Genomic DNA, 22737 nt, shown 5'->3' on the forward strand with positions numbered 1-22737 from the left:
AAATTTAGGGGAGCCTCAGCGCACAAAATTCGATTCTCTAATATTAAAAAATACTGTAGAATTTTCACAACGTACATATCATATTCCCACAATTAAACTATCTAACTTCTATTTAAAATTGTCTTCGTATTGATTGATTCCTCCATTTTGCCAGGTAGTGTCCAGCTAAACTATAATAATTAACGACCTTTTGTAAGTCAGTAAAGAGTAAAAACTTTTATGTCGAGTTACCGAAGCGAGTATTTCAACAATATCCTGGTATTATGACTATTGTTATCAAACAGATCTCGTTCTAACCGTATTGAACTCGTTTAGTCTTTTCCCTTTATTTGTCTGCTTTTGCGTCGACTGTGAGGTCTAATACCAGCAAGTTTTGTTACTGTAAATATTAACCCAAAGAAACCGCGACTGTTGTTTGACATACCTTAGATTCGTTCAAACATTAGGAAAGATTGTCAACAGGATAGGCAAAGTGGTTTGATAACAGAATGTAGGTGGTTTATTTTGTGCAGAAGCAAAGTTGGACGTTTAACCGAGTGTCGTTTAGTTGCTGACGGGTTTAAGATCAAGCGAGTAAGAATTTATTCTTTATTTTCAGTTCAATTATTATTTCGTATGCATTGTATGCTTACATTATATCACATTGTTTACTACATACAGTAGTATAGAAACATAAATGAAAAATGGTATCTGGTTCAAATTAAGGTTATTATGCCAACAGACGTGTTTTGTATGCGAGATCCTTTTTGTATGTCAATACAATAACGTTCTGGGATCACAGGACTGCGTATAGTATGGCCTGAAATGATTTATAATGTAACGTGATGGTCTCTGGATTGTTTTATGCCGACTCAATCCGGGCCAATTGTCTTTTAAACATTATTTTTATTATGAAAATTTATATAATTATTGCTCGTCAGAGAAATTGATACTCAAGCCTAAGTTAAAATAGGTGTTTAATATTATATTATTAGTAAGTAATTAGCATAATAAAACAAGGAATGTAGGCAACAACCAATGACTATAACGAGGCATTTAATAAAAAGGCAAATTGCCTTAAAATGTAAATGTGACATGTTTCGAGAAACTATTCTCATCATCAGAACAGTAAACAACGCCTAGAGTGCTTATATACCAATAGGAGTGCTTATATACCAATAGGACATATTGTATGTAAATAAGTAAGTAATTAGCATAATAAAACAAGGAATGTAGGCAACAACCAATGAATATAACGAGGCATTTAATAAAAAGGCAAATTGCCTTAAAATGTAAATGTGACATGTTTCGAGAAACTATTCTCATCGTCAGAACAGTAAACAACGCCTAGAGTGCTTATATACCAATAGGACATGTATGTAAATAAGTAAGTAATTAGCATAATAAAACAAGGAATGTAGTTATTAGTATTTATAACTTTCATATGATACGTGAGTACACGACTTCCCCGCTCGTATTGTTTTAATGGTAAACTTCCTATCATTACCCGTTAGTTTGAATATAGGATACTACTCATGGTTCTATTAGATCCAAGCCTTATTGCAAAGTGGTAAATTCGATTTTGCCACTCTTTTAAACATTCATATTCTTTATGGTGTATCATCTATCAAACTCGTTAGGGAAAATACACTCTGATGAAAACTGATGTATTTTACACTGCAGTTTTACCACCATTTTCATCTCATCATACTTTAACAACTCCCACGAGAATACAATGATAGTAGAACACGATTAAACGCAACAGATCATTGACTTGATTGAGTTATTAAAGCAAAGATACATTTCACACTTTACAAATAACATGTCTACAATATGGATGGTACAGGACTAGGTCTGTATGGTCTGTTACAATAGTCACAAACACAGAAATTATTGAGGGACGTGATTCACAATGAAACTACATTCTGTTTCTCTTATTGTTTGTATAATGTAATACTTTGACAGGTAATGTATGTAAACCATTTGTTGTATTAGTAGTTTATTTACATTTGTTGTGTATACGACGACGGTCCTTCATGTAAAGTACAGTCCGCCTACACAATAGTCTTCAAACTTTATGTAATTTTGTTGTTCGCCTTCACAATGGTTTGTTCGCGGTTATGTTTGAAATGACCTTTCGTTTCAATGCCTTCGACTATGGCACCTAAAAAAGTCATCCAAACCCATTGTATGTCGAATTTAATACATTGGCCGTTTCCTTTGACAGGTCCAATTGAGGAGAATTAATCTTTTTCCTTTTTATTCATTTTTTGTTCCAAAAAAATTAGCAATTAGTGGTTTTTATCCGGTGTGTTGAAATACGAAGTTTTTCTGCATAAATCTCTTCGATTCTTCATAAGTAATTATATAAAACCAATAAATAAGAATTAAATTAAAGGAAGGTAGAATTGTATAAGAAGGCGTAATAGGAAGCACTTATTGTAGAGCTAAGATAAAAACAAGCCCGCCCGCCCAACATTGTTCCCTCCACCCCATCCTAACATAAGAGTCAATATTGCGTGGTTCTCACACACATTCATTCGATATTACCACACTCACACACACGCAGTAGGCTACTGATACTAACATCTGTATTTAACACTCCCTTTACAGTCAGGAAGTCTAAGTTGAACACTTCAGATAAGGACGTGCTTATTTGTAGTAAGCTTCCGACCCAACCTTTCCAGCTTTGATAACTTAATTCACATCCTTATTTTATAGATTGATACGTGGGATCTCTTCCAGTGAAGTTATTACGGATTAAATATCTAAAAATAGTGAGCCGTATCGAAATGGAGTTTTTGTCAAACTGTTTCTTTCCAGAGGATGCAATAAAGGTAATAATACATGGTATCTGTTTTAATTTCATTAATAAATTTAGTAACACGTGCTTTACATGTTTACGATTTTTAAGCCTAATTTTTGTGTACGATGATGACATCATAACTATAGGCACAATTAAAGTCACATACGTTAGTGGTAATTAATGTATGAGAACATCTTCTACATTACATTGCGGAGTAGATATCATTGTATTGACTAATAGAGTCGATTATGATTATTACATGATCAAATTAAAGTACGAAAGCAAAAACTAATTAAAATTTATTTATGTTTTCAGAAAATCGACGAAGAGAATAACATTACAAGTTCAGAACAAGAAGTAAGAACCAAAAACCAAGAAGAAACCGATCAACCATTTGAGAATCATCATGAAAATAACAATGAATTAAAATGGCGGGTAAAGGAAGAAGTTATCTTAAAACCAGACGATGATATTCGTTTGCACTACAAGACCTCTATGATAATTCCCCCCAATCCTGAGACTGAAGAAACCATGTACAAATCTGAAGTATTTTTCACTCCAAAGACAAATGATACTTCTGAATATTCTACAACTGTGTTCATTTACCCTAAGGAATCTGACACAGAGGAAGCATTTATTGCACTAAACGAGGATTTAGTAGACTCAGTCGTGGAAACACCACTTTATATCGACGTACCAGCGGTCAAACAAATGGACGAAATGGAGTGGACGTGGTCAAGAAGGATGTATGCCGCATTAGCACAACATTAGAGTTCATTGGACGTTTATTGAAAAACACCTTCCCATAACTACCGATATTGTGTGCAGATTTTCTTGGTTTCCAAACATTAAAGTCTTTACGTTTATTTAAATTTTTATTGCATGCGTGTCTGTACATTCGCAATTGTTTTGTAGTCTTTTTACGGATACAACTTTAGAAATACCGTAATATTTTTATATATTGGTGAGATTTTAAGCATTAATTCGTTACTAATAATAACTATTTACTTAGGCCTTCAATGTTAAAAATCTTTACATGCACTGTATATCCGCCATTCCTCGTTGAATCCAATAATTCGGTCTATGATAAATTTATTTTCTACAATAAAGCTCCGGACATCTATTCTTAATGCTGTAAAGAGACGATAGTCTTTTCTGTAAAATATTATGTTAAATGTTAAATATATATTTTTTTAATAAGGGTGATCTACAGCATTGCTGATCATTAGGGACCTCCAGAGGTTCACAAGACCAACATATACACAAGATGCTCTACATAAAAAAGTCTTTGGGAGTATACGTGGAGTTATAATTATTGTCCTTAGAAAAAATCCTGACAAATATATATTACAGTACAGTATGTCCTTATAATATGGAGTCTCAAAGTTTGGTTTTTACGCGTGACCTTTTGCCTGCTAATCTTTGGACCATGAATAAATGCTTTAAAATGCATTGAAATGCTTCCGTAATTACCGTTTATTTTCGCATGGAAGAACTTTGTAAAGGTTGCTTAACAATACTGCACTGGTAGTTAGCCTAGCATCACCATACATGTAGATATTGATAATGCTGATTAGTCTACTGTAATGATGATAGTTCAATGCTCTTAAGTTCCTACTAACAATACAAGTTAGCATGTACAGTATTTAAAACCACTTTAGCTACGCAGTGATGTTATATCATTTACCAAAACGGACAAAGTAGTGTCTGATTTTAGACAATTCTGATGTCATAAGAAATTATAAATTGAGCTGTAATTTAATGAAGTTTATTGATTGATATTAAAATACATTTTATAAAAGCAATAACATGTTTTGTGGTTTATTTTCACTGTTTTGTTTTTAAAGGATCGAAGCGATTTTAATTACTGTATTCAGAAATACTGTTAAACATATTCTGTACTTTATACAAATACGATTATAGACTGTAGTGATTTTAAGATAGGGACATTTTCAGAAGTAGCACCGAGTTCGCACTCCTTTAATAGCTGCAATGAAACTTTATATACTAGAATGTGCAGAATACTTTTTATTTAGTAAACTTTAAAATTATCTGGCCCTACCGCTGGTAATCAAAGTCAACAATGCATGGCAATAAACATTTTAATGTTTGAGATAATTTCATCTGTAGTAATTATCGCTCAGTGACAACTCTCTTGCAAATTGAAGAATTCCCTCTTTGTCTTGACGTTTTTTCATCGAATCTACAAGATATCGTTTTCTTCTGTTCAGTTTATAAGTCTGTATTCTATATTTTTCTTTTTCTTCATCTGAGAGTTCATTCTCCCAACGCAAGCTTTCATTAATTTTCACAACAACATCTGAAATGTCTGAATCAGAAGACGATGACGTTGAATCCTTGTCCTGCTGTTTGGATGTGTAGTTTAAGGTCAAATTTACAAAAGGTGATTTCGGAGACGTGTCGGCGCACACAACCCCCTTTGGTGAGGATACGCTGTCATAATTTGGTGAGGGTAAAATTCCTCTTGCTGGGATTAAGGAACCGTTATTAATGAGGTCACCTGTTGTGGTTAAGTTTAGGCTACCACTGATTGCCCTCAAAGTTATTGCTTTGCCTATGCAAAGACCTTTTCTATTTCGAGCAACCTGAGGTGATTTTGATTTTGTAATACTAGATTTCCTTTCTTTGGATTTACGAGGTTTTGTGCCATTTTTAGCATTCTCACTCTTTGGTAGCTTTCTACGTACTGCAAAAACAATATTTTGTTATTAATAATAAAAATTATCAGAATAGATAGGCCTATTCTACATATTTTTACTTTACTAACAATTAATATTAATAAATATAATTAATTTATATAGATAGGCATAGCTATTCTTGTCGACGTGAAAAACGGTGTGTACTATTTAATATCATTATACTGAATGACCACCTAAATATACATACTACAGTACTAGTCTATACTCTAAATATATAGACTAGGCCTAGGCCTACTCTAGATTTTGAACTTTACCTGCATCGATGGCGCTGTCGGAGTTGGTTTCTCCCTCCGGAGTACCAACAGATGATTTTCCACTAGGCCTACGCTTGGTGGAGTCTTTGCTCTTGGGTTTTTTACGTTTTTTCGTTTTCTTCCCTTTATCTCCAGAACTGGAAAACTTCCGAGAGGTTACTGGTTTTTCATCCATATTTCAGGCTGTATTCTACCGGAATCTGCCCATATATAATGGCTTAAATTATACAAATTACTGTAATCATATTTTTTTATGTTCGAAATGTCGTGTGTTTATGTAGTTCACAAAACCTCTCAACCGTATCCGCATTATCAATCGCCTTGGTGATCGATGATCTGATTGGCCGGTAATTGATTGGCAGCTTCTGCTGCTGCAGCGCTTTTTCCGGGGGACGGATGGATATATGGGATCGGTTTCCTTAATTTTGCGGAAGAAAAGAAGCGGGAGATTGGAGAATTGTGTTGTTGTGCTAAACAATCACCCCCTCAAATTGGCAATACCTGTGGTAAAACATGGTAGGTTGTTGAGATCTCTCATTCTCCTGGTTGTTTGGGATCACTAGATCTTTTTTTTAGACTGGCATGGTGGTGGTGAACAGACTACTACTAGCCAACTGTGCCGCCTACACACCATCATGATTGACATGACAGTACAGTACAGTAATAATACGTCGGTACCGTGTAGGCTGGTCCATTGATTGATAGATACAAAATAACAGTCAGTAATCAGATTCTGTACTTGCTTGATACTTGCTTTCATGATACTTGCTTGATGTTATGGGTCGGTTAGAAAGCTAAATATAGCTTATATGACCCTTCTTGTCTTCGTATGACTCCGGGCTCCGGGTGTACACATAATGTTCCAAAGTGATTATAAATATGAAAAGGTAAACTTGCAGTCAAGGGACTTCCAATGACCATTGAGGAGTGACTTGAACAGATTTAAATTTGGAGCTTTTACAACATTAGATGGTAAGTTATTCCACAACTCTACAACTGAAGGAAAACTTCCTGGAATTAAGCCTAAACTTGTTTTTATTTAGCTTGTATTCATGACCTCTAGTTCCATGACAATCAACAAATGTAAAAAACTTTCTGCACTCAATAGCGTCAAGACCATTTATAATTCTGAAGATTTGGATCATATCCGCTCTTAATCGTCTGTACTCCAGTGTAGGTAAACCCAAAAACTTCAATCTATACGGATATGCCAAATGTTTTATTAAAAAATAAAAATAAATAAAATAACTTTTTATTTTCTTTTTTTAAGGAAGTTGATATTCCACACTCACAATCTTCCACAGTGTTAGAGTATCCACCACAAAGTGGCACATCTTCATCAGAAGGACTATGGGATGACCTCAGTGATGATGCTCTTTTGCAGATGATCGAGCAGTCCTCCACAGATGATGGTTGCCACAACAACTTGGTTGATCAAGCTCTTTCGAAGGACAGAAAGATGTTAAAATTGAAAGTAGAAGAAACAGAGATTAAGATTACAAAGCAGAAAAGCCATGGTTCTGACAAAAAAGAAATTTCACTTCACCAATTTGTAAATGTTTTCAACAATCCCAAAGACAGCATATATAGTGGAAATGGAAGCTTGAAGTCCACATCTGAAACCAATTTAAAATGTGATAGCGAGACTGGTAAAGGTGGTCTAACTAGTGACCTTATTAGTAATCATAAAATTGATGATGCCTCTGGCAACAAATCATCTTCTCTAAAATATCTTGCATCTGAAGTAAAGCTTGATGAAGGTAATTTGAAAAGAGCAGTTTGTGAAAGTAATCCAGGAACATCTAAAAATGAATGCGTCAACAAATCAGAGATGAGTCGACCATCTAAAGAGATCACAGTCACAGAATCACCACCAGCAAAAAAAAACAGGGTATTCACACCATTTCAGTTATTCCGTGGCAAATACCTAAATGTAACAGATCTGACATCACAAGCTTGGTGTGAACAGGAACTTGTGTACACGTTTACTAGAATTCCAACGGTTGAAGTTGACTCAAGTGGTCTTAAGGCGGGGTCAAGTATACATTTGGCACGAGGTACACAAAATATTATGTATTACAGTAACACACATTTCATTACTCAGAATATTTCATTTGTATTTATATTTTATCAATGTATGTTGTTGTATCATGGATTAATGATTCCATGGTTGTATTATGTAGTTTCTGTATATACATCGTCAAAGAGCTTATGTTTTATTTCTATTTTATAGAACTTGAAGTTCACGATATAAAAACTGTATCTGTTACTTCACGGGAGGATAGCTTTGGTATCAAGTTACTCAACATGTTGACATCTATAACTGCTCTTTCATCTGGATTATCTGATATCATCCGGGAATTACCGGTGTTTGGAGAACTACCAAACTCCAGCATGTTTGTGAGTGGTATCATCGATGAAATTGGATACAATAAACAGGGCGAGCTAGAACTAGTTGAGTTGAAGACAAGAAAAATGCAAAGAGCACCCTCAAAAGCTCAGCATAAGACGCACTCTTTACAAGTTATGATTTATAAGTATCTCTTTGATGCTCTTGTTAAGGGAAGCTTATCCCGAGATACAATTCTAACACATTTGAGCTTGGACCCAGACAAACCACTAGGGAAGGCTGTTTTAGACCATGGTAAAACACGTGGCTTGGAATGTAGTCTTTTTGGTGAACTTCTTGATGTTGTCCTCTTACGCTTCCAATTCTCTGACTTGCCTCTCATTGATTCACTCAAATTAGAATATTGTTACCAAGCAACATGTGCATCATTTGCAAGCAAGCATGTAGAGATGAATGCTGATTGGTTAGATAAAACATTGAAGCATTATTTAAAGTTTTGGAATGGGGAGCGTGAGCCTGAAGGGGTTGACGTAGAGGAAGCTTGGAAGTGTGGATTTTGTGCGTATTATGATGGTTGCGAATGGGTTGAAAAGAAAACCAAACAGTTGACACTTACAAATAAATTAAACAATTCATTGTAAATATAAATGTAATGTACATCAGGTCTAGTGTAGATATATAAAAAGGTAAATTATACATTGACTTTTTACCTAATATTATGAGATCCTCTCATAACGTTAGATTTTGAGGATTGATTGAGGGTGGGTGCGCATTGAATCAGAAATTTTTTAAACTATTGTTTTTATATTTTATACGTATTTTTATATGTGCTGATTAATTGTAATTAAAATGTATAAAATAATGTTATTATGCCCTAAATTTTAACTGCTGTATTTATAATTTGTTCTGTAAATTACTAATATTATTTTTGTAATTGTACAGTATTTCAAATTTGTAAAAAATAAACTCTTCCTTATCTGTAATAAATACTACAGCACATCAGTACAGTACTTTTCAAAAATGTCTCTGCTGCCCTCTATTTATTCAAAAAGGGATTTCCCCTTTAATTGTGCTTGTCGTTCATCACACCGAGAGGGTACATGTGTTTTGATCAAAAAGGTAACTACCGGTACGTAACAACAACGGGCGTAACAATAGTTTACATTTTAAATAGTAGATTTTATGTGTAGTATGCATATACTGTAATGCAAAGTAAATTGAACAGGCGTTTACATGAACTGAAATACTGTATTAACTAGGCCTACTACTCAGCTCTAGCTAGACCCCGACCCCGGCTGAACTCGATGTGATCGGCTACTACCGTGGCAATATATGTGTGTCAATACAGCAGGTCCCGGAGGCCTAGCCAAACAAAGACCTATTTGTTATAAATTTGCCTGAAGGACAATTTCCCTAGCTTAGCTATTACTAGACTCAATAATATAAATAATGCTGTCTATTATTTTCAGTACAGTATATTTTATTATAATTATTATTAGATAAGTTTAAAATACTGTTTTAGAATTTAGCAGTACACAGAAATTTTAAAAAATGATGGAAGAGGAGTTCAAAGTGGTAAAGAGAAAGAAAAAAAAGGGAAAAACAAGTAAATTATTTAGACAGACTAATAATGATGGAAAACCGCTAACATCTTGTGTAGAAGATGAAGTTGATGTTGAGAAGGTGATGTCTAGGCTTGATGTATGCAGGTGAGTATGATATACATTTCTGTATAATAAAATTAAGATCTTAAATTACATTGATGAGATATGAGCCTACTCAAGGATTATGTTTTTTTAATTCAGAAAAGAACTTGAAGGAAGTTGCTTTTGGAACAATCTAAAAGGTCAGTTCACATTCATATTGGAATAAAATTAGAATTTGTGTGTTCTTCTTGCACATGCAATCATCAAACTACTAAACCAGTAGTTCCATGCATGGCGTATTTTCCAGGCGTACCTCTCCTAATATATAGTTTTAGCTTGTGGGCTATATTGGGACCAATATTTTGACAACCTTGAAAACTAAGGACTCTTTCTCAAGTATTTGTACCATCATAAAATAAAGAGATGTTGATAAAATACAATTCACTTACTATCTTGTGCTTATTATCAAATTACAGAATTGGTGGCAAGAGCTGTACAATTAGGCACAAATTCATACAAAATAAAGAATGCAACAAATTGTTTTCATATCAAGAAGGCAACCCCCAATATCAAAGATGCAATAGGTCCTACAAACACTGCAGAAGATAGCTGTGGAGTGATAAATCAACATAAAATAGACCATATATCAGCAGATGATGTAAGTTTGGACTGCAAACTTAAGAGAACTGAAGTAGAGGATAAATCAGAAGATGAAATGAATGATTGTGCTACTAAAATTGATAGTATTGTTTGTTACGGGCTTGGTAACTTTGTTTCCTGCATCAATGCTAGATATCAGCTGTCATTGTTGCTGCTTATTGTCCATCATTTCAAGGTAAATTATGCAGTTGACTTCTTCTTTATGGAAAACTGAACTACTACTGTACATCCAAGACTCCTTTAACATACTGAACATCTTCTCGGATAATGACTATAAACTGTAGGTCCAATGTACACATCTAGCTTATGTGCACTTTAAAGAACCTAGTACATCTTCCAAGACTAGTAGGGATTACCCTGGTGTACTAGTACACTCACAGCCACTGATCATAACAAATCTGTAAGGGTTCGAGGCTCACTCGCTCCATGGTTCTGGTGGTAGAACAAGTCTTGTCAGATAAGAACTATAAACCGTAGGTCCAGTGTACACAGTTTGTCCGTGTTCACTTTAAAGAACCCAGTTCATTATTTGAACTGGTTCAAAGAATAGCTGTTGTATCAGAAGGATTACCTATCTGATAATAGGACAGTGATTAATTTACTATTGGTAATCCTTGGCCACATGTGTCTGAATACATCAAATAAAAATAAAATAAAAAATGTTTGTTATAATGTTTCTAGTAATTTGAAAATGTTACATTTCGTTCTATTATTACAGATACCGCCCTCTATGTGTTATTGTTATGATCCTGTGTTTACAAACACTGAACGTTCTATTCTGACGCAATATGGTTTGTCATGTTTGGAATTAAATGAGGTAAAACAAGTGTGCTTAACACCAGTACTAAAGTTTAAGTCTACCTTGAGGAATTTAAGCTCCATCCTCAGAGTTATTTGAAAACATTACTGTATAGAATACTATATCCAAATTCTAAAATGTCATGATAAAAAATTGCCAGTGTATTTTACAAATAAAAAATGATAGTATGTAGTACTTTATTTAACAGAGCATAATAATAACAACAGTGATATTTATATAGTATTATTATGATGTTAATTTTAATTTAAAGGAAGGAAAAAGAAGAGTTGAGAAGTTGACATTTTTTTACATGCCCCATTGTGGCAAACCACTCTACAACAACCTCTTATGGAGTAATTGGGGGAATTCCCTCGCCAATTTACTCATCTTTGGCAACAGTTTCAAGAATATCGAAGAAAGGTTAGTTTGTAGATTGTAACTGGCAGATTTTTTATATCTAGCTCAAAAGAGGTGGTTAATACCTTTGTCCAATCTAAGCAACTTTGGGTCAGAAGTTTTTTCATGATTCACAGACTGTGCTGTTCTATTGATAAATTATCTCTCAACTGGATATTGCTATACAGATTATATAATATTATTATTATATACTTTTTATTCAAAAACAATATGGTAATGTTACAGCTTGTGGCCAATGGCCAGATTGTGTGTAACATTTTAATACAAGCTTTTAAAAATATTTAAAAAATATATAAAGTACATAAAAAGTTCATTGTAGCAATTGGTGTTGCTGTCTAAGTTTCCAGGCAAATTACCTCTGACCTGATTTTGGCGTAGAGACTAGATTATTACTTGTAGCCATTTTGTTTCTAGGTTTCCAAGCAAGCTCTTAGAAGAGGAAGTGCCATACATCAAAGCTGTATCCTTCATTTTATTAAACATAGAATTTGTATATTTTTAGTGGAACATCAACGAGAAATATTAATGATGTCTTGAAAGTGTTCCAACAAATATTCGATTTGTGTGTAGTATTTAATGAAATATTGCGCACATCAGCCAACTGCACTGCATGGCTTTTATAGGTGTCTGTATTATCTGGGCACTGGCACCCAACATTAGCAGAAAAACATTTTACACAGTGCCAAGATTTTTTTTATTGTGCATTTCTTCTTAATGCTATATTTCAGATTTTACCGTTCACACAACAACTTGATGTAGAAAACAACTTTAAATTTCTGGACATTTTTAATGACATTGCCGTTCATTTCTTTCCTGCTTCTTCCCTTCAACAGGCGCCCTCTATTACGTGGCAATCTGCAAAGGAGCCTAACTATTCCAACATAACAGATGCTGAAATAATTTTCAAGAAATCTTAATAAGTATGGCTGCTAGGACTTTATCGTATACTTAAGTGGAGCAATAACCATTGAAAAGTGAATCAGGGAAGAGTTAAATTACATTGTAATGATTCAAGTGAATCAAGTCTTCAAACTTCAAAAATAAATTATGCAATAGTGAATGTACAATGTCCATACTGAATACATTGAATCTGAAAATAATAAATGTGCCTGCAATGTATCACTGTTTTTACACTCTACACATTTGTACGTCCTCCATCTTAATTTGTATGTCCTCCATCTTAATTTGTATTTTATGTTTGTTATGATGGAAATAAAGATCTTGATTGATTCTAACAATTTGTGCTGTATTTAAAACAATTCAAGGCAACAGATAGTTTAAAAGTGCTAACAATTTAGAGTACCTACATTGAATTATATATATTGAATAAATAATATTAATACTGTAGTCAGCCGAGTCCAAGAGGACCCTCTACCATCCATGTCATTTACATGAATTTGTTTATCAATAAACTCGACTTGAATTTAGTAATTCTACATCCAACAGACGACACATTTCTTTTTTAAAGCAGAAAGAACTTGTTTAGATGTGATCGTCAAATACCACACACAAATGTTAAGCCATGCATGCCTAAAGAGGTCTAAAGCTAAGCCCTCCTAGCTGCTAGCTAGGAGCTCAAACAGAACATACCTTCTGATTTCCGAGTTTGCCAGTATCTATTGCATGATAATAACCTTCTATAAGTTAATATTTGGAGACTGTCATCCCTTCACTTTCTATATAAACTATTCAAAAAAATCATTAAAATGAAAATTATATTTCCAGTGCGCGTGAATCGTGCTCCGTTAGACAATCGAGAATGCATTCAACTTTTTTAGTCATCTGCAACTTCACAAAATCTCAGTTCACTGATTGGTTAAATCTTTAGAAATCCAACACACGTCAGACATAGAGATGGACTCTGCTGGGAGGAAACAGATTGGAAAAGAAGTTGAACAGCGCCCCCAGCCCCGAGTGCCAATATAACAACATTTCAACATTTAAACTTAATACAGTACACACGAATACAATGTGGAATTTGGAACTTTAATTTTTTAATTAAATCATACAAATTCAGATCACCTCACAAATTATAAAACCTGCCTTTATTTTTTTTTTTAAAGAATAAAAACAATGCAATATATATTATGTTATTATATTATTTTAAGCTGATAACAATAAGCATTATTGTCTCAATTTTAAGTTATACCTTTTTAGTTACAGTATGTTTTCTGTTTTAAACTGACCAACTATGATATGAAGAACAAAAAATAAAAGATTTTAACTCACAACATTACAAACCAACTGCAGTAAATGTTTCTCAATTAAAATAGTATTTGCATAGCACCTTCTAAAACACAAAAGAGCTCACTTTTAAAAATCTAAGGTAAATAAAATTGCGTTTTCATAATGCAAAACATTCTAATACAGATGAACAACCAAATATTGAATCTCGATTTCTCTTTTTATGAGTTTGAATTATTCACTATTTTTAGTTGGGTCTGTTGACATTATGGTATCTGTGAATTAAAAAAAAAAAAAAAAAACAGATTTCTACTCACAATTGATAACAATACACCCTGGTATAAATACAGGCTTATACATAGTTATGTCTATAGGATTGCATTTGCCTATTTCATAACAAAATAATAATTTCAGTTTTTCTAAATAGTTGCAATAAATAAATGTTGGCGGAATAATATATACTTCCCATAGGGAAGAGATTGACGTTCCTATGGAAACACAGACAGTACCAGTTATGTTCTCAAACAGTTCCAGACACAAATCTCATGCTTCCCATGGTCTGTATTTACAAAATGTTTTTTTTTCCCTAAAAAAATGTTACGATCTAGTTTAGTACTTGCTCTCGTACTAAAACTTAAAATGTCGTAATTAAACAAAAACCGATTATTGTATGTTAAATAACTTACACAACAGTCTTATTGCAATATGCCCATTAGTAACCTCAAACATATACTGCCATAGCAAAACGACTCACATCAAACAAGTTACATTGGATTTGAGGTATTTTCATTATTATAAGGTGGTTAATTTTACCACAAAACTTTGTTGCTTGAGGTATTAGACTTTAATATTGATTTAAATACAAAGAAATTAAGCAAACAATTATGTTTTATATAGCAGTATATATTTAAGATAATTAATATTCAGATTTGATGAATATTCATGAGTTGGTAATTAGTACCTATGAATATTCACGAGTTGGTAATGAATATTAATGTTTTGTTATGAGGTTTCCTCAGAGACTGTTTCATGTAGAACAGAATGATGGCCATAGTAATCACTAAGATGCCTTGTACCCTTCCATGAATCTGAATTTGCTCGCAACTCCATTCTAGGTGTGGTCTCAAACAAAGCGGCACGGTTCTGTTCTTCGCCCTTCTTCACCCAGTGTCCATAAATGTGGAACGCACACCCGTCTAAAACTTTCCGTACCATTTTAACACCGTAAGGGTTTGCCTTTGCTGAATTTAAATTTACTGGCCGTTGTGAGTTTAATTTTTGTAACTTGCAGACACTTCTTACAGTAATTATTGCAGCCTGAAATAAAATAAATTTGGTTTTAAAATAGATTTAAAATGCTTTACGATATTTTGAATATTCCCAAATATTGCTGTCGGTCAGCGTCCATTCTGTCAACCATTGGGTCATATAGTATCCATCTTCTGATGGACTTCCGTTCCTTCCTATCCTGGATACAGTATTTATATTCAACAGTAACTGTATATTTATTGATATCCAAATTTAAGTTTGATTCACTGATTGATGTTTCCAATATTTAATTTTAAATTTCAACTTTTATTATTATTATTGTTTACCTTAAATTTCCTACGAGCCATAAAGAACTCGTCTGCCTGTTTGACCTCAAAGTGGAAGAAAGGGTGGTTAATTGCCTCCTCTGCTGTGTACCTCTCTTTAGGATTCACTACTAATAATTTAGATATCTGTCAAAATGGAAAAAAACAAACAAATTGTTATATGTCGGAGAACCAATATTCATAGGTCACATATTAAGAAAAAAATTATAATACAATAATTACCAATTCTTTTGGTGCTTGAGATATATCATCCCATTCTGGACTTCCAAACTTATATCTGCCATCCATTATCGAACGGAGTAGAACCATCTTTTTACGATGCCAGAAAGGTGGAAGGCCAACTAATCTGTGTAAAGATCATACATAGAATCTAGTACACAATGAACTCTACTATAAAATAAACTAGTTACCTGTACACGTTTATTAAGAATTAAATATGCCCAATTGATAGTAGACTATTTATATACGATTTGATTGTGAATTGTCATAGGAGGTGACACTATTATATTAATCATGGATAATGTCATTCAACTTTGACCTCTACCACATCCTCCTTTGGACACAGTGGTGTTATTTAATGCACTGTTTCATCTATATTCTTATAATTAAATCTTAATGCTTATTTATTTGCTAAAATGTTTTTAAACAAAGTATGTCACTAATTTTAATTTGTCGGCAGATTGGATGTTATATGTATACATTATTTAGAATGGTTATCAAAAATAAGGCTACGCCTACAGATTTATACAACATGTCATACCTACCAAACTCTTTGATAAGCTTTCCACTAAAAGTTGGTGTCAAGCAACCAGTAGACTCCAAGGTCATAATAAATTTACTTTATATTAAATGTGTATACTGTAATTATTTTATTTATTATAGTCATTTTTATTTTTATAACAAGGATGTAACATTAACTATGATGATTTATTTTATCCATAAACTGAAAGTCATCCTTACTTACTACCTTAAGCTCTGTCTACAATATTAAACTAGTTTGATGTGTGATATGCCCAAATATGGTAGTGATATGCTCAAACATAGTAGTGATATGACATTATCATGTCTATATATGGAAACATCACATTTTGTTGTCACATAAAGTTTGATAGTGTAGACAGAGCTTTAGTTTTCCACTGGTTTATAATTTATGAACTCTATACATTGAAACCAAATGAAATTATTTTCTCATTCTTACCTGTCAATTTTACTTAATAACTAAATTTTATTTGGTTAATTAAAGAAAACTGCCAGGTTGAAAGTACTAGTAAATAGAAATGAATACAAGAAATGGTCTAAAATAATATTAGGGTATATGGTTAATACTTACAATGTATACATAATAACACCACATGCCCAAAGGTCGACCTCAAAGCTATAACCTTTGACTTTATCGACTTTCATGTTGCACTTTAAAACCTCTGGTGCTAAGTAACCTGGTGTGCCACACAAATCTTGTTAAAATGAAAAGTTTCAGTTTAATAAGACAATTTTTATTATTAAATATGGTAGACAATCCAATACACAAAATAATAGGCTATTAGCTACACTATACAAAGACATTTTAATCTTTCTTATCTTATTAATTTTTACTGTTAAACTTAATTTTTAGTTCATACTTAAATTAAGAATAAGCAAACCTGTTAAGAGCTTCCCGTCTTGAACTTGAGCAGCAAAACCAAAGTCTGATATTTTAATGTTTAGATTTTCATCAAGGAGAATGTTTTCAGGCTGATAAAACACAAATATCAATTTTAGAAATTAGTCTTTACCCACTATGTACAAGATCAAAATGAATGGAAAGTAAATATGTGGAAGAAAGTTGACTACAAAACACTGATGATCATAAACTTATTTCAAATAAAAACATAAGAATGTAACAAACATCCAAGATCACAGTTTGGAGGACCAAGTATATGCAAAAGAAAAAACAACAAATACAAAACACTTGTAAATAAAAGCAAGTGTTTTTTTCAGACAAAATGTGAGTAGTCCTAACTATTCTATTGTTTAATTGCTTTACCTTTAAATCACGATGGACTATTCCATGACTAATGTGAGTAATCTTAACTATTCTATTGCTTACTTTACCTTTAAATCACGATGGACTATTCCATGACTAATGTGAGTAATCTTAACTATTCTATTGCTTACTTTACCTTTAAATCATGATGGACTATTCCATGACTAATGTGAGAAATCTTAACTATTCTATTCCTTACTTTACCTTTAAATCACGATGGACTATTCCATGACTAATGTGAGTAATCTTAACTATTCTATTGCTTACTTTACCTTTAAATCATGATGAACTATTCCATGACTAATGTGAGTAATCTTAACTATTCTATTGCTTACTTTACCTTTAAATCACGATGGACTATTCCATGACTAATGTGAGTAATCTTAACTATTCTATTGCTTACTTTACCTTTAAATCACGATGGACTATTCCATGACTAATGTGAGTAATCTTAACTATTCTATTGCTTACTTTACCTTTAAATCACGATGGACTATTCCATGACTAATGTGAGTAATCTTAACTATTCTATTGCTTACTTTACCTTTAAATCACGATGGACTATTCCATGACTAATGTGAGTAATCTTAACTATTCTATTGCTTACTTTACCTTTAAATCACGATGAACTATTCCATGACTAATGTGAGTAATCTTAACTATTCTATTGCTTACTTTACCTTTAAATCACGATGGACTATTCCATGACTAATGTGAGTAATCTTAACTATTCTATTGCTTACTTTACCTTTAAATCATGATGGACTATTCCATGACTAATGTGAGTAATCTTAACTATTCTATTGCTTACTTTACCTTTAAATCACGATGAACTATTCCATGACTAATGTGAGTAATCTTAACTATTCTATTGCTTACTTTACCTTTAAATCACGATGGACTATTCCATGACTAATGTGAGTAATCTTAACTATTCTATTGCTTACTTTACCTTTAAATCACGATGAACTATTCCATGACTAATGTGAGTAATCTTAACTATTCTATTGCTTACTTTACCTTTAAATCATGATGGACTATTCCATGACTAATGTGAGAAATCTTAACTATTCTATTGCTTACTTTACCTTTAAATCACGATGAACTATTCCATGACTAATGTGAGTAATCTTAACTATTCTATTGCTTACTTTACCTTTAAATCACGATGGACTATTCCATGACTAATGTGAGTAATCTTAACTATTCTATTGCTTACTTTACCTTTAAATCACGATGGACTATTCCATGACTAATGTGAGTAATCTTAACTATTCTATTGCTTACTTTACCTTTAAATCACGATGGACTATTCCATGACTAATGTGAGTAATCTTAACTATTCTATTGCTTACTTTACCTTTAAATCACGATGGACTATTCCATGACTAATGTGAGTAATCTTAACTATTCTATTGCTTACTTTACCTTTAAATCACAATGAACTATTCCATGACTAATGTGAGTAATCTTAACTATTCTATTGCTTACTTTACCTTTAAATCATGATGGACTATTCCATGACTAATGTGAGTAATCTTAACTATTCTATTGCTTACTTTACCTTTAAATCACGATGAACTATTCCATGACTAATGTGAGTAATCTTAACTATTCTATTGCTTACTTTACCTTTAAATCACGATGGACTATTCCATGACTAATGTGAGTAATCTTAACTATTCTATTGCTTACTTTACCTTTAAATCACGATGGACTATTCCATGACTAATGTGAGTAATCTTAACTATTCTATTCCTTACTTTACCTTTAAATCACGATGGACTATTCCATGACTAATGTGAGTAATCTTAACTATTCTATTGCTTACTTTACCTTTAAATCACGATGGACTATTCCATGACTAATGTGAGTAATCTTAACTATTCTATTGCTTACTTTACCTTTAAATCACGATGGACTATTCCATGACTAATGTGAGTAATCTTAACTATTCTATTGCTTACTTTACCTTTAAATCACGATGGACTATTCCATGACTAATGTGAGTAATCTTTACTATTCTATTGCTTACTTTACCTTTAAATCATGATGGACTATTCCATGACTAATGTGAGAAATCTTAACTATTCTATTCCTTACTTTACCTTTAAATCACGATGGACTATTCCATGACTAATGTGAGTAATCTTTACTATTCTATTGCTTACTTTACCTTTAAATCATGATGGACTATTCCATGACTAATGTGAGTAATCTTAACTATTCTATTGCTTACTTTACCTTTAAATCATGATGGACTATTCCATGACTAATGTGAGTAATCTTAACTATTCTATTGCTTACTTTACCTTTAAATCACGATGGACTATTCCATGACTAATGTGAGTAATCTTAACTATTCTATTGCTTACTTTACCTTTAAATCACGATGGACTATTCCATGACTAATGTGAGTAATCTTAACTATTCTATTGCTTACTTTACCTTTAAATCACGATGGACTATTCCATGACTATGTATATATTGCACGGCTTCTAGTATCTGCTTCATTAAATTTCTATGGAAGAAGAAAAAATAAACTGTACTTCTTAAAATATATTAATTTATTTATTAATTAAATATTTTATTACAGTATGAGCACAATTTAAAGCTCTGTCTACACTATCAAACTTTATGTGACAAACAAAATGATGATGTCATATTACTACCATATTTGGGCACATCACACTTTTTTTTTGTCAAACTAGCAAACAGACAAAGCATACAATGATGACTCTTGCTTTATGCTATACTGTAACACGTACTGTATTTTTTATTTTAAATAGATACGATAATGTATTGTTCTTTTACCTAGTTTTTTTCTCTGATAATGCAACAACTTTAGTAAGATAATCAAAAAGTTCACCACCAGTACATCTGGAAAAAAAGTAATATTATAAATGAGCCAAACACATAAGATACTGTGAGTAATCTATATAATGATTCATGATATATTAATAGCTGGACTAATATTAACAATACTAGAATAAGTCAACAATATTGTCCGGATTTGGGTAGGCTTCTAATATCAGTATGGGTTTTTTTTTATAAAAACTATTTTATTATGTAAAACTATGTGGTAACTGTATTGATAATTGCTTTTAAAAATTACTGAGATGAGTCATACGCAGGGTCATAGGTTGTTTCAAATTTGCATCTGAAATGTTGTCACTTTAGTGTCAACATCACTCTCTTTCACATAATGTTGCACTTCCACACCCTTGTTAAACAGAAAGCCATAAAGAGTTGGTACTTAGTTGGTACTTACAATTCAAAAACCAGGAAGAAATATGTTGGAGATTCAATAAAATCATTTAACAAGACTGAAACAAAACCAAACAATCATAAATATCAATACTTATTTTGTATTACTTAAACACAGCACATGAGTCAAATACATTATTTTTTACTATTCATCAATTATTGGGTGACCTGGTAAGGTCAAGACATAACTTTGCATCGATGTTTTAAAAAATAGATCCAAAAACGACCAGGGTAATAATATGTACAGTGCTTAAGCTCTGTCTACACTATCAAACTTTATGTAACAAAAAAATATGCCCATATATGGACACATGTCATATCACTACCATATTTGGGAATATCACTACTGTACTATATTTAGGCACATCATAATTTTGTTGTCAAACTAGTTTGATAGTGTAGACAGATCGTTTAAGGGTTTCACAAATCCAGAATATTAATATTATTATTTGTGTACAGTGCTTACCAATGTGATGATGACCAGATAATTTTCTTAAAATTGCAACTTCGTTTCTGTACTCTATTTTGAGTTCTTCAATTCCAATCTCATCAACATTTTCAGAGACAACGTCGATAATTTTGACAGCAAATTCTGTCTGCGAGTCTTTCTCAATGCATCGTCTTACAGTACTGCTGATACCGCTAATAAACAAAAGAAATTGTTTTTAAATTTGGGGAATTTGAAATGTTTGTTTTTTATTGAATAATAACATGTACAATTTTCTAACCATTAATAATTAATAAAAAATAAAAAAGTTTATTGTGGTTGAAATACAAAAATAACTCTCCAAATAGTACTAGGACTCTCTGAAAACCGGAAACTCTCCCAAAATCAGACTTTTTCTTGAGGAGTAAAAGGTTCCAAATTAATTCATAAACACATTCCAAATATCAGACTTGACTGCTTCTTTTAACTGTATAGATGATGCACAGTTTATTTAGGTGGTTAAAAGATACAAAATATTTTCTTACCGGCCTAGGATTTGCTTTGGTACATATTTAGAGTAGAGAACAGATCCATACGCTACTAATGAAAGGTCATCATCTGTTTCATCGGTTCCAATTGCCATATTTGGAGTTTCAATTTTAAATTATATCAAATCTTCAATATGGCCAAGATTACACTTTTTTTATTCATCTTTTTTTATAGTAAATGCATGATGCTTTGCTTCTTTTAGAAGACAGATTCAGATATCTTAAACAGAAATAATATTATAACATTATGTTAACACTGACATTCGGAAAACAGTAAGGATGACTAACCTACCTACTCCCCCTCCCACTTTCTTGTTCTTTTTATCTTAATTTCAGATAGAAATATGACTTTTTGATGATCATAATAAATAATATGTTTTATTAGTTTAGTCTAGCCTGCTGTTATTTTTGTTCTCATCTTTTATAATAGATCTAAATTTTGAGAGAATTAATGTACAGTTATAGCTACAGCAAGCTTAGGCCCCAGTATTAGCTTACTATTGTCCTCACTCAGCTCACCAGTCCGGCGACTTTTGAGCGTGAGAATGCCTGAGAATAAAATGCACGCCTCCTCACTCTAGTTTTAGGCCTAGCCTAGACTTTACACCACAGAGTCAATATAATTGTTGGAATTTATAACCACGTCTTTCATTTACGTTATTAATTTGACATATATATTTACACGCTATTTGTTATTCCTACATGTAGGCCTAGTTGTCAAAAATTAAAGGTAAACAAAAGTCACGAGTTTACATGTCATTTACAAACCTTTTTCATGGATCACATACGTCCGTACCTACGACGTCACATAATTACACGAAAAGGGGGCGTTGTCCAAACGTTTTGAACTGTGTGATTGGATACGACGACCGAGCAGTATTAGGCTCATTGTAATCTTTACGGTGGCCCACAACTGTCACGCACACTATAACACAGAATCACACAATTAAAGAAGGAATTACACAATTAAAGAAGGAATCACACAATTAAAGAAGAAATCGCACAATTAAAGAAGAAATCGCATATAAACAAAAGAAAGCATGAAAATATAAAACGAAATGC

At 32.5% G+C, this 22737-nt stretch overlaps 5 protein-coding genes across 13 annotated transcripts; 3 read left to right on the forward strand and 2 right to left on the reverse strand.

The window, feature by feature from the left end:
- Positions 1 to 290: 290 nt before the first annotated feature.
- On the forward strand, positions 291 to 4552 carry LOC140045547 (uncharacterized). 5 transcript variants are annotated; one of them, XM_072090501.1, is made up of 3 exons: positions 291 to 573; positions 2701 to 2816; positions 3101 to 4551. In XM_072090501.1, exons 2-3 carry the CDS (start codon positions 2772 to 2774, stop codon positions 3554 to 3556), a joined length of 501 nt encoding a protein of 166 aa, XP_071946602.1. In that variant the 5' UTR covers positions 291 to 573; positions 2701 to 2771; the 3' UTR covers positions 3557 to 4551. The 5 variants fall into 5 exon arrangements, with proteins under 5 accessions (XP_071946602.1, XP_071946606.1, XP_071946607.1 ...); XM_072090505.1 differs by lacking the exon at positions 291 to 573 and adding an exon at positions 799 to 1181 and having other exon boundaries at positions 3101 to 4552; XM_072090506.1 differs by lacking the exon at positions 291 to 573 and adding an exon at positions 1200 to 1366 and having other exon boundaries at positions 3101 to 4552.
- Positions 4553 to 4557: 5 nt separating this feature from the next.
- On the reverse strand, positions 4558 to 6055 carry LOC140045546 (uncharacterized). The gene is made up of 2 exons (XM_072090500.1): positions 5760 to 6055; positions 4558 to 5492 (listed from the first exon to the last, which is right to left on the reverse strand). Exons 1-2 carry the CDS (start codon positions 5932 to 5934, stop codon positions 4906 to 4908), a joined length of 762 nt encoding a protein of 253 aa, XP_071946601.1. The 5' UTR covers positions 5935 to 6055; the 3' UTR covers positions 4558 to 4905.
- Positions 6056 to 6138: 83 nt separating this feature from the next.
- Positions 6139 to 9004, forward strand: LOC140045542 (exonuclease V-like). 2 transcript variants are annotated; one of them, XM_072090494.1, is made up of 3 exons: positions 6139 to 6275; positions 7030 to 7816; positions 7993 to 9004. In XM_072090494.1, exons 1-3 carry the CDS (start codon positions 6273 to 6275, stop codon positions 8748 to 8750), a joined length of 1548 nt encoding a protein of 515 aa, XP_071946595.1. In that variant the 5' UTR covers positions 6139 to 6272; the 3' UTR covers positions 8751 to 9004. The 2 variants fall into 2 exon arrangements, with proteins under 2 accessions (XP_071946595.1, XP_071946594.1); XM_072090493.1 differs by having other exon boundaries at positions 6147 to 6275; positions 7034 to 7816.
- Positions 9005 to 9155: 151 nt separating this feature from the next.
- On the forward strand, positions 9156 to 12803 carry LOC140045544 (SRR1-like protein). 3 transcript variants are annotated; one of them, XM_072090497.1, is made up of 8 exons: positions 9161 to 9238; positions 9632 to 9818; positions 9915 to 9955; positions 10232 to 10590; positions 11134 to 11232; positions 11486 to 11634; positions 12046 to 12091; positions 12360 to 12803. In XM_072090497.1, the coding sequence occupies exons 2-8, from the start codon at positions 9661 to 9663 to the stop codon at positions 12546 to 12548; spliced, it is 1041 nt and encodes a 346-aa protein (XP_071946598.1). In that variant the 5' UTR covers positions 9161 to 9238; positions 9632 to 9660; the 3' UTR covers positions 12549 to 12803. The 3 variants fall into 3 exon arrangements, with proteins under 3 accessions (XP_071946600.1, XP_071946598.1, XP_071946599.1); XM_072090498.1 differs by having other exon boundaries at positions 9192 to 9228; XM_072090499.1 differs by lacking the exon at positions 12046 to 12091 and having other exon boundaries at positions 9156 to 9238; positions 12465 to 12803.
- An 827-nt stretch (positions 12804 to 13630) lies between these two features.
- LOC140045543 (phosphorylase b kinase gamma catalytic chain, skeletal muscle/heart isoform-like) lies at positions 13631 to 22430 on the reverse strand. 2 transcript variants are annotated; one of them, XM_072090496.1, is made up of 11 exons: positions 22358 to 22430; positions 21673 to 21895; positions 21167 to 21342; positions 20705 to 20759; positions 20248 to 20313; positions 19882 to 19954; positions 17051 to 17141; positions 16741 to 16864; positions 15633 to 15756; positions 15411 to 15536; positions 13631 to 15132 (listed from the first exon to the last, which is right to left on the reverse strand). In XM_072090496.1, exons 2-11 carry the CDS (start codon positions 21768 to 21770, stop codon positions 14818 to 14820), a joined length of 1248 nt encoding a protein of 415 aa, XP_071946597.1. In that variant the 5' UTR covers positions 21771 to 21895; positions 22358 to 22430; the 3' UTR covers positions 13631 to 14817. The 2 variants fall into 2 exon arrangements, with proteins under 2 accessions (XP_071946597.1, XP_071946596.1); XM_072090495.1 differs by lacking the exon at positions 22358 to 22430 and having other exon boundaries at positions 21673 to 21943.
- Positions 22431 to 22737: the final 307 nt, after the last annotated feature.

The sequence above is a fragment of the Antedon mediterranea genome, chromosome 3 (genome assembly GCF_964355755.1).
Source record: "Antedon mediterranea chromosome 3, ecAntMedi1.1, whole genome shotgun sequence".
Classification (NCBI taxonomy): domain Eukaryota; kingdom Metazoa; phylum Echinodermata; class Crinoidea; order Comatulida; family Antedonidae; genus Antedon; species Antedon mediterranea.

Coding starts and splice junctions, on each gene's coding strand:
- LOC140045547 (XM_072090501.1), top strand. CDS start 2,772: ATGGAGTTTTTGTCAAACTGTTTCTTTCCAGAGGATGCAATAAAG. Junction 2,817..3,100: donor TTCCAGAGGATGCAATAAAG/GTAATAATACAT, acceptor TTATGTTTTCAG/AAAATCGACGAAGAGAATAA.
- LOC140045546 (XM_072090500.1), bottom strand. CDS start 5,934: ATGGATGAAAAACCAGTAACCTCTCGGAAGTTTTCCAGTTCTGGAGAT. Junction 5,493..5,759: donor CGACAGCGCCATCGATGCAG/GTAAAGTTCAAA, acceptor TTGTTTTTGCAG/TACGTAGAAAGCTACCAAAG.
- LOC140045542 (XM_072090493.1), top strand. CDS start 6,164: ATGGGATCGGTTTCCTTAATTTTGCGGAAGAAAAGAAGCGGGAGATTG. Junction 6,276..7,033: donor AATACCTGTGGTAAAACATG/GTAGGTTGTTGA, acceptor TTTTTAAGGAAG/TTGATATTCCACACTCACAA. Junction 7,817..7,992: donor AAGTATACATTTGGCACGAG/GTACACAAAATA, acceptor TCTATTTTATAG/AACTTGAAGTTCACGATATA.
- LOC140045544 (XM_072090497.1), top strand. CDS start 9,661: ATGATGGAAGAGGAGTTCAAAGTGGTAAAGAGAAAGAAAAAAAAGGGA. Junction 10,591..11,133: donor TTATTGTCCATCATTTCAAG/GTAAATTATGCA, acceptor CTATTATTACAG/ATACCGCCCTCTATGTGTTA. Junction 12,092..12,359: donor AAGTGCCATACATCAAAGCT/GTATCCTTCATT, acceptor GCTATATTTCAG/ATTTTACCGTTCACACAACA.
- LOC140045543 (XM_072090496.1), bottom strand. CDS start 21,770: ATGGCAATTGGAACCGATGAAACAGATGATGACCTTTCATTAGTAGCG. Junction 16,865..17,050: donor AGACGGGAAGCTCTTAACAG/GTTTGCTTATTC, acceptor CATTTTAACAAG/ATTTGTGTGGCACACCAGGT. Junction 15,133..15,410: donor TGGCTCGTAGGAAATTTAAG/GTAAACAATAAT, acceptor ATTTTATTTCAG/GCTGCAATAATTACTGTAAG.